Genomic DNA, 10,506 nt, shown 5'->3' on the forward strand with positions numbered 1-10,506 from the left:
CCCAGCTGTGTGAGAGGGACAGCTGGAGCTGGGGAAAGGGCAGACAGACAGATGGAAAGATGGAAGGAAGCAACTTAGAAGAAAGTTGTCACTGAGAAGTTGGGTGAGGCTGGATTGCTGCAGAGGCCAGTGAGAGTCAGTGGGTGCATTCCTGAGGTCTGTGAAAGCTTGACCAAGCCCTATGTCCAGATCTGGGGCCAACCCTCACTGCCTTTCCTCTACCTCACAGGTCATGTACGGTTCATTGACTATGAATATGCCGGCTATAACTACCAAGCTTTTGACATTGGCAACCATTTCAATGAGTTTGCAGGTGAGAAGGGCATTATTCTTTGGCCTATATCCTCCTTGTGATGGAGGGCCAGGTCCAGGGGAAGGGTTGGAGGGGGTTCTGTGCATGGGGAATGGAGGCTGGACACCCCCTGTCCTCAAGATATCACAGCTTGAGGGAGGGGCCAGGCACAGCCTGCCTTGAGAAAGCTCCAGGTCTCATGGGCGGGGGCGGGGGTGGGGGCGGGGCCGGGGCAGACCCACATACACAGAGCAAGCCCCTGCTAGCCCATATGGCGCTTTCGTACAAATTAGGAAAATGTGCCCTCGGTAGGATCCCTGAGGACATTCGGCTTGGCACGTGAATTCTAAAGAGACCCCTTCCTTCCTCTGGGCAGGCACAGCCCACGCCAGCTGGCCCAGCTCAGCTTGATGTCAGCCTCCACTCACCCCCTGTCCAAGCTCCTTTATGCCCAGTCAACCCGTGCAGTCGTAAATAGGGGCCCTGCAGGCAGATAAGGGGCAGAACAAGCTGCACGTAGCTATTTGCCTGGTGGCCTGATGAGATTAATCATGGTGGAACTAGTTAAAAGTGTGTACTTTGCAACTTGACTCCCCTACTTCACATCCTGGCTTTATTGCTTACTAGCTGCATGACGCTTGGGGCAGGTTACTTACCTTCTCTGTGTCTCTGTAAAATGGAGACGATAATAGTGCCTACTTCATAGTATTGATATGCGATACACACACCAGTGTGGCACGTACTAAGCTCCACGTTGGTATTTGCTGCTGATGTCAGGCAGGGGAGCTTTTCTGCCTCCGAGGGAGGCTGGAGTGGCCATGGAAGAGGTTGGATTTGGGGTGTGTCCTGGCGTAGGCCGTCCTTCCATAAAGGTAGGTGTGCACAATAGAATCATTTGTGTAAAGGAAGCAGGGCAGGTTTTTCCAGCTCGAGGGCTTAATTGTTAAACAATTCAGTGGGGCTAAAGAGGCAACTGGTGGATGGAGGTGGACACTGGGGCTGGAGGGACATCCCCAGGCTAGCAGTGTGGGGTGCTCGGCGTGATGTGGCCAGTCCCGATGGCTTAGGATAGGTGAGGCACGCCCAGGCCAACTGTAGAGCCAGCACCTGGGCCAGCCTGAGGCACTCCCCAGGCCAATACAGGCCAATCCTGTCCCTTCTGGAACCCCAGGTGACCAGGGCTGTCAAGCACTGCTTGTACCTGAAGGTATGACTCCCCAGGGTGGCCACCAGCTGCATCTAGGCACCCAGGGGACAGATGGGGCCTCGGCTGGGCAGAGCAGCTGAGCTGTGGGCTGTGGCCTGGAGCAGAGGCTGGCATCCGCAGCGGCACTGGGCCTGTGATTGCTCCGCTGCCAGACCCACTGGCCTTTCCAAAAGGGATAATTTTTAAGCATTTTAAGTCCTTCTCACCCAGTGCTTGGAGCAAAGTCCAGCTGGAATTTCTCCAAGATTGCATCCTGCTTCCAAGTTGAGAATGAAGGAGGAGGAACCTAGCATGGGGGGAAGGAGGAGGGCAGTAGAGGAGAGAGGCATCTCCTGTGTTCTCAGGAGCAGGGAGACCCAGTGCTGGGAGCTAAGAACCAGCCTCTAACTGGCTGTGTGACCTTGAACAGCTTGCTTCTATCTGGGCCTTAGTGTCTACATCTGTGCCAGGACCTTCTTCTCCAGCCATACTCTTGGGGGCCCAGAAGACTGAGTGTGTTTCTCCAGGGATATAAGGGAAGCTTGGGAAAGATAGGAAGAAAAGAAGAGGGAGGAAGAGACCAGACAAGGTGGCCCAGTCCTGGTCCTGTCTTAATAAAACTGTTTCTTTCTGTACCAGCTCTGAATCTAGGCTCTCTGCCGTCATGCCCAAGATGTGGCTGGTGCGTACTGGGCTGGCAGTTTGAGGACTCAAGGAAGGGTGGGACTAGAAGCAGTCAAGGCCATTTAGCTTAGGGGTTCCAAGCCTGGCTGTGTTTCCGAATCATCTGGAGAGTTGGACATGGGTGGGTGCCTGGCAATCTGTATTTTCGCCAAGCACTCCAGGCCACGTTTTTAGGTTAACCAGCTCAACACTGGTTCAGGAAGCAGTATTTGAGGTGCAGTACATCCAGCCGTTGCTTTACAAATGAGATTTTGGCCAGTGAAAGGAAAGGGCTTTGCCCAAAGTTAACTGGAGGTTAGCATCAGATCTAAGACCACTAGGCTCATGACTCAGGGCTTTGACCCAGCGCCTCCAATGTGCCGTGGTTTTGTGTAGGGCTCAGGGATACAGTGGTGCTGTCTTAGGGGGTCCCCATCACTTCCAGGACTGTGCCTTGCCCCTCGGTGAATCTGCCTCCCTCTGTGCTTCCCTCCAGCTCAGCCCACTGAAAGCAGTGCCCCCAGCTGGGATGGGGGTCGACCCTCCACACTTTAGAGTTCGGTGGTCAAAGAAGCTGCATTCTTTGCACAGCCCCACAGGACACAGGAGATGGAGGTTTTGAGGGGATCAGGGAACACCTACTGAGCTGGAGGAGGCCCCCAGGTGGGCCCATCTCCCAGCAACTTCCTTGCGGCTGCCTCTCCCCATCAGGTGTGAATGAGGTCGATTACTGCCGGTACCCAGCGCGGGAGACCCAGCTGCAGTGGCTGCGCTACTACCTGCAGGCACAGAAGGGGATGGCTGTGACCCCCAGGGAGGTGGAGAGGCTCTATGTGCAAGTCAACAAGTTTGCCCTGGTGAGTGCTTGTGACTGGAAGGGGTGGGGGAAGGAGAGCTGGGAGGAGGGGCTCAGGGCCCACCCCCAGCTCCTACCTTCTCACAGCCTTGCGGTGGAGGAGGAAGCAGAGCCCAGGGTCAGGGGTGAGGTCCTGGGGGAGTCCCATCATATGCTCCTGAACCCCAACCTAGAGGGGGGGTCTGGGAAGAGCCATCTTGGGCATCCTCTTAATACTGACACCCTATTCCCTGCTTTCCTCCCATTCCATCAAGTCCAGGTTCTCTCCTTCCTAGAGAACTACTTCCAAGAAAGAGCCCAGCTTCCTATTTTAGCAATTCTCTCATTTGGACAAGTTCTTTCTAGTGTCTAACCTTAGCCTTTCATGCTACAGTTAAATACATCCCTGAAGTTTTGTGGGGTTTTTTTTTTTTTGTCTTTGGAGAAGATAGAGAATGTCAGTTCTAATCCTCCTTGTTAACTATCTCCACTGACTCACTCAGAACTCTATGTAAGCCTTTCCCATCAAGGCTCTTTCTTCTCAAATTACTGTGCTGTCAGTTCTTAATTTTGAGTGCTGATTATCCAAGGTACATGGTTCATGCCAGGTCTCCACTGGTACGCGCCAAGGGGATTGCTAACTAGTCTTACTACATGCATAAGCAGGAAGACAAGTCAGCTGCCCTGAATTTCACAATATATCAGAGAACTTAAATAAAATCTTTAGTTACCTGTAATTTTAAATTGCCTATTCTATTTTCCTCATTGGTGTAAAACTGATTCTTATCAGGTTCTTCCTTTTTTCAAAAAAACTTATTGAAGTATATAGTTGATTTACAGTGTTATGTTAATTTCTGCTGTACAACCAAGTGATTCTTTTTCAGGTTCTTCCTCTTAACTGTTCCACCTATGCCTTCCTCTTGCTAAATTTTTAGTAACCATTCCCACTTGCTAATTGATCTCTGCCCCTTTTGAAGTCGTGAAAAGGGAATAAAATGGGGGGAGGTACTATAGAGCCAACCCCAGAGTGAGCAGGACTTGGGGTGGGGCAGGAGAGCCACAGGAGTGGGGGCCCTGGCCTGGGGTCGCTGGAGCGGCAGGAACCACGGCGCTCTAGCTCCTTGAGCCTAGGGTGGCCGGGGCCCCGCGGGGGTCTGGCTCTGGGGAGGCAGTTGAACCCTTGGTCAGCAGCCTGGCTCATGTCTACACTCACTGTCTAACCTCACCCACCTTGTGATAGAAGAGAGGGTAAGGGGTGAAAGAAGTCACTTTAGAGGTCTTCCAGCGACTGGACCTCTGATGCCCATGTGGCTAGGGCACTGCAGGTGGGGTGCCACCCCCTCCACTGGCAACCAGGCCTGAGCTCTGCCTTAGGGATTTCTCTTGTCCTGGATACCTTGGGCTTGAAGATTCTCCTGGGTAGGGGAGAGGCCAGGGCTGGAGTTCAGGTCCGGCTTAGGCTGGGGAACAAGCTGAAAGTCTGCTTAAGCCTGAGGGCAGTAGAACCTACTCTGCTTGCCTTTTTCTAGGAGTGGAGTCCCCAGATACCATCCAGTGACTTGACCTCTGGAATATCCCCCACCTGTGCTGGGGAGACCCCACTGTGTCTCTGCCAGTGTCTCAGTTCTGTGTCTTCCACAGTGCCTGTGTCCCTCCAGCTATGGGGGGGGGGAATCCATGACAGGTTTGGGGGGCTCACTACATTGATCTTCTCTGATGTGTTTTCAGGCGTCTCACTTCTTCTGGGCACTCTGGGCCCTCATCCAGAGCCAGTTCTCCACCATCGACTTTAATTTCCTCAGGTGAGTACAGGGCAGGGAGCAAGTTGAAAGTCAGTGGGGTGCGGGGGGAGCGTGGAGGAAAGGAAGAGCCTTGAGCCCAGTACGTGGGGGTAAAGGACACCCCAAAGAGAATGTCCAGGTCCATTCCTCTGCTCTGCTCACCGTCCCCGTTCCAGCCAGCCCACGCGAGGCGGGTCACTGCTCCAGGGATGCCTGGGGAAGCACGTGTGCCCAGTCCCTCTCTGGAAGTGGTCAGAAGCCCTTGCACCCTGCCTCCTGATTCCTCTTGCCCTATTACAGCCTGCTCTCTGCCTCACTGCCCGGCTTTTCTGCCAGTGCTCTTCCCCACAGAGCCCGGTGCTGAAGGGAATTGCTGGAAATTAGTCTGAAAGATCGTGAGTCCAAACCTCATTTTAGAGCAGAGGGGCCAGAGTTCCAGAGGGGTGGATGACTGGCTGAGGTCCCTTGGTGGTTTAGCTGACTATGCTGCCTCCCTGCATGGGGTATCAGACCCAACTGCTCCTTTAGTGGCCCCTAGTGATATACCAGGGGCTGTACCGAGACTGTACTTGAGTATTGACTACTTAGGCGGCCCTGTCGTGCGAGAGACACATGTCCCTAAAACCAGGAATCATTTTGTCTTCCATTCTGGTCCAGTCTCTTTGTCTTTGTCCTGCCCACCCACCCTCAGCTGAAAAGGAATCAGTATGCTGGCTTTAAAGTGTTCACAAAAATTAGAGAAATGCAAGTCAAACCCACAGTCACCTCTGCCTCACCCCCATTAGGATGGCTACTTTTGAATAAACAGAAAATAACAAGTGTTGGTGAGGAGGTGGAGAAATGGGAACCCTTGCGCACTGCTGTTGGGAATGTGAAATGGTGTAACTTCCGTGGGAAACAATGCGGTGCTTCCTCAAAGAGTTAACAGAGAATTACTGTATGATCCAGCAATCTCACTGCTGGGTATATACCCAAAAGAATTGAAAGCAGGGTCTCAAGCAGATATTTGCACAACCATGTTCATAGTAGCATTATTCACAGTAGCCAAGAGGTGGAAGCAACCCAAGTGTTCGTTGATGGGTGAACGGATAAACAAAGTGTGGTCTATACACACAAGGGAATGTTATTCTTTTGAAAAGGAAGGAAATTATGTCACATACTACAACACGGATGAACCTTAAGGACATTGTACTAAGTGAAATAAGCCAGTCACAAAAAGACAAATGCTGTATGATCCCACTTAGATGAGGAAACTAAAGTAGTCAAATCCATAGAAACAGAAAGTAGAATAATGGGTGCTGGGGGCTGGGCAGTTGCTGTGTGGGGGAGATAAGAGTCCAGTTTTACAGAATGAAAAAGTCCTGGAGATCTGTTGCTCAACAAGGTGAACGTACTGACCACACTGAGCTGTAAAGACTCAACAAACAAACCAAATGTTTGGGGAGGGGTTGCTCCAGTCTAATCTAAGAAGAAAAATAAAATTATAGTTGAAGTGAAAACAAAACAAAACAAAAAACCCCAGCCTGGGCTAGGGCCCATTTGCCCAGACCTAGATGGGCTGAGCTGGTGAGAAACTTTCCTCATGGTGTGAGTGCCCCAGCAGGGCTCACCTGGCTACCCTTCTCACCCCCAGTTCCCTTTCCTGTCTTCTGGCAGGTATGCAGTGATCCGATTCAACCAGTATTTCAAGGTGAAGCCTCAAGTGTCGGCCTTGGAGATGCCAAAGTGACCAGCGTTCCCATCCCTCCCCTCCCATCTGCCTGGCCAGACGTGGGCTCCAGGGCTCCATTCTGCTCTGGGGTCTTCACCTTTGGACAAGGTGGGCGAGGGGACAGGTGGGTGTCCCAGGAGAAGGCTCTGCCCCTGTCGCCAGCCCCCAGTGATGCTTCTGGTGACCATTCTTGTTTTGAGGGGCTGATAGGCCCCAGCTCTGGGGGTCCTCTTCACCTTGCCAGACTGGGTGGTGGGGAGTGCCTGCAGCCAGCCAGGGCTCAGACCACAACCACCCTGGAAAGGCCAGCATTCCCAGCCCCGGGCCATCCTGGCATCTGGGCTGCCTTCGATGTGACTTTTTGACCTTCCTGGCTTGGGGAAGGGGGAAGGTGGGAGGGCTCCTTTCTACCTCCAGGGCCCTGAGCCTCCAGCCTGTCTACCCCTGCATGCCCCATGTGGGAGGTGCTGAGCCCAAACCAGCATCCTGCCAACTCTTGACAGATGGATGTACATATCTTGGGGGTGGGTGGGGTCTAGAATTGGGTTTGATGGCTCCCCCCAGCAGCCGCCTCATCTGAGATTACTCCCTTTCTCCAAACCATATCCAATCCAAGAACCCCTTCCCAAACCTCAGCCTGAGGACATGTGCTCTCCTCCAGTGCCCTTTCTGCTGCAGGCTTGTGTTCTGTACCTCTGCCGCCTGCTGGGAGGGAAGGCAAGGGAATGGGCCACCAAAGCCTGGCTCTGCTTCATGCTGTGGCTTGGCCAGAGGGGACGGAGCCAGGAGTGGGGTGGCGGGACAATAGCCAGCAGCCTCCTGCCTTGTTCCCTCCCTTTTGCCCTCTAGGCCCTCACTTCCAAGAAACAGTCTCTCCATGTCCACCTTCTGTCCTGAAGTTGACCCACGGTCTCCACACTGGGGAATGGCTAGTGGGAGTCAGAGGGCAGGGGCCAGGGACCGCCGGGGCTTGCCCAGCCTGCAGGAGCCTGGGTGGGGTCGGTCGCGAAGGTGCTGAAGGAGCTGTTGCCCAATGGCCTCCACCTCCTTTCTGCCCTCACAGCCTCTCAGGCCTTTCTGGCTCTGGCCTATAAAATGACTCATTTGTAAATTATCATGGTTTTCTGCATTAAAACGGCCATTTATGGACCACTCTGTGTCTGAGTGCCACTTGTAGGATTTGACTCGGATGGTGTGACCAGTCCTCCTGCGCTGGGGGGGTGGCAGGGTGCTCCAGTCCCTCCTCTCTGGGGTCCCTTTGGGCTGCACACTTGGCACCACGCCCTCCATTTACCTGGCTCACAAGGCCTGGGGTCCTGATTTGGGGTAGACCTGGGCAGAGCTGGTGGTCTCACAGCTCCTCTGCTTTTGACCATCTTGCTAGAATAAGTTGACCCTGAGAGGGCACAGCTTCGAGGGAACTAGACTGTGGATTCCAAGAACTTGGCTTATCCAGGTGATGGACCAGTAAGACCCCAAATGGAAGTGCTCAGGACTTCTTCCTTGGTCCTCACCGGCCCCAAGCGGTTAAGGGAGTTGAGCGGGAGGTTGCCGTGCCTGAGAGCAGGCAAGGGTGATTTCCGGACCCAATATGTCACTTTCTCAGAAAGCCAGAGGGAGGGAGAACGGAAGCTCAAAGGTGAGTGGGGCACCCTCCCAGCTTCCCAGGCTGCACTCCCAGGGCCCCCAGAAGGCGCCTGGTACCCTTAGTGGTAGTAACCGCAACAGCAGCAGCTGCCTTCCAGGTGGACTCTGCCTGTTTGGCTTTTGCCTGCAAAAGTACCAGGGTGCCATGGCAAACCACTGGAGCTGAGCTGGCCCTGGCAGTTGGGGCCTTGTTCAAGGTCAGGCTGATCCAGGGTGGCCAGGCCCCTGACGGGTAGCAGTATCACATCTCGGAAGGGTGCTAGTGGAGGACACGGGTGAAAGATCTGCCCCGGCATAGGGAGGGTGCCAGGGCTGGGCAGGTAGGGCCTCTGAAGGTCATCTGTGGGGTCAGGTGGTCATGGGCACCACCTTCCTGAGGACTGTATGGCAATGCCCGCCCTCCTTGTTCCTCTCAGATCCACCTCTGGAGCTGAGGGCAGAAATAACCACTGTGAAGGCAGCTTCGTTTCCAGCCTCCTGGGGCCTTGATGTCACAGCACTGAGATGGTGGTACAGCGGTGAGCAGGGAATGGCGCGGACAGAGCCCCCCGGGTATCATCTTGTGCCCCTACAGCCCGGCCACCACCAGCACCAAAGAAATTAACCTGCAGGCACCATCCCACTACCGCCTTTGAGAAAGTATCCTCGTTCCTCCAATTCTCCAGGGGAGTGGGCAGGTGGGGGCAGGGGAGTTTAGGCACACCCCTCCCGCACAAAGCCTGGAGGCCCACCGTCTTGCCTTTCACTGCCACCCCGCACTAACCAGCCCCCCTGCCCACCGGGCTCAGCACCAGACCTTGGAGACTCCGAGGGTGGCCTTGGCTCCACTCCCTCAGGCCACTTCTTGACACTTAGCAGGCTCTCCGGGCAAAGCACTCCTGGACTCTTCATCTCTGCTGGGCTCTCACCCCCCAACCTCCGGAGAGGCACAGAGAGGGCAGAGAACAAGTTCGTGCCCCACCCTTCCCGGTAATGGTAATGTCCAGGATGCTCCGTTCCTGGCCTTTTAACCCATCTGACCCCGTCCTGCTTCTCTGGGGGCCAGGGGGGTGGGGCTCCAGGGCACCAACCACAGGTTCCCAGGCAGAGCTTCTCCCACCCTAGGAGGATGCAGGGCATGTGACTCTCTCTCAGCAGCTGGAATGAGGAGGACAGGACAGGGTTGCTGGAGGGAGTAGGAGGTGGGCAGTAGTGGCCTCAGGCTCTCCTGAGGCCACAGAGGACCTGGGAATAGGGAAGTGAGAGGAACTCAGGACTGGCAGGGGGTGAGGGCGAGCCTGGCCAGGAGTGTCCTGACCAGACTGCCCAGATTTGGTTTGGAACATAGTGAGGGGTGGTGGTGGGGACTGGAGGGGTTGCGGAGATGGACAGGGAAGTTGAAATGAGCAACTCTCCCCTGTGACCACTAGGGGGCAGGCGCCACAGTCAGCCAAGCTCCGCTTCCCAAAGATCACCTTCATCTTTTCCTCAAGGGACCCAAGAGGCTGGGCTCTGCTGCTTGCCAGTGCCCTGCCGGTGACCTGGGGTGGGGAGGGCAAAGAAAAGGAGACTCAAAGCTCTGGGAGGCTGGGCTGGGAGAAAATCAGCAAAGGCTAGCAGCCAGGATCCTCCCTAGATCAAAAGATTGGGACCCTACTTCTTGGGGTGTCTTTACTCCCAAGTTTGTGGCCCAGGAATCAACCGTACCTACCTTCTCTCACCACTACCCTCTCCAATTTAGAAATCCATTTTCCAGCATTCAAGAGCCTCTGCTTGAATACTTCTGTGTTGGGAAGCTCACTACCACTTTTGACCATCTTTGTCAAAAAGTTTTTTGCGTTAAGCCAAAAATGCTGACCCTTGCGACTTTCATCAAAAGGCCAAGTGCTAGTGCTACCTCATGAGCTACATCAAATATCTATGTGTTGCCCACCTGACAGCTTTGAAGGAAGCAATCTTGTCCTTTCTGCCCTACCCTAGTCTCCTTTTTTCTGGACTAAACATCCGTGGCCCTCTCAACCATTCCTTGAAGGACGTGTCCATCCACTAGGCTCCCTCCAGTCCTCTGTACAGGATGCCTGCCTCTGGGCCCCTCCAGTGTGAGAATGGCCTTTTCTCTTGAGGGGCCTGGGACTGGCATGATGCACCTGAGACCAGGACTGTGTGGCGTACACTGGCCCATCACCTCGCTTGTTGTTTACACATGCTCCTGTTAATCCAACCCAAGTCCAACTCTTTGACACGGTACTGTTCAGCTTTGTTGCCCCCACTCCATATTAATGGGGTTAATTTTTCAGCTACAAGAGCTGGTCTTTCTATCAACTCTTGTTGCATTTTGAGTTTCAGTCACCCAGCTCTCTTAGGTCTACGGGACTGTTATTTCTCTTAGTGTGACACGTAGGTCTTTGAAAT

The 10,506-nt window shown here is 54.1% G+C and overlaps 1 protein-coding gene across 1 annotated transcript in view; it reads left to right on the plus strand.

The window, feature by feature from the left end:
* The window catches only part of LOC114483904 (ethanolamine kinase 2-like), a 10,362-nt gene extending 1,613 nt beyond the window's left edge, over window positions 1-8,749 (plus strand). Inside the window, exons 2-6 of the mRNA XM_055083871.1 lie at window positions 230-313; window positions 2,853-2,998; window positions 4,705-4,778; window positions 6,414-6,592; window positions 8,532-8,749. Of these exons, the coding sequence (XP_054939846.1) occupies window positions 230-313; window positions 2,853-2,998; window positions 4,705-4,778; window positions 6,414-6,486 (377 nt within the window). The 3' untranslated portion in view covers window positions 6,487-6,592; window positions 8,532-8,749. The remainder of the gene's footprint in view (window positions 1-229; window positions 314-2,852; window positions 2,999-4,704; window positions 4,779-6,413; window positions 6,593-8,531) is intronic.
* Window positions 8,750-10,506: the final 1,757 nt, after the last annotated feature.

This window comes from Physeter macrocephalus, chromosome 4 (assembly GCF_002837175.3).
Source record: "Physeter macrocephalus isolate SW-GA chromosome 4, ASM283717v5, whole genome shotgun sequence".
NCBI lineage: Eukaryota > Metazoa > Chordata > Mammalia > Artiodactyla > Physeteridae > Physeter > Physeter macrocephalus.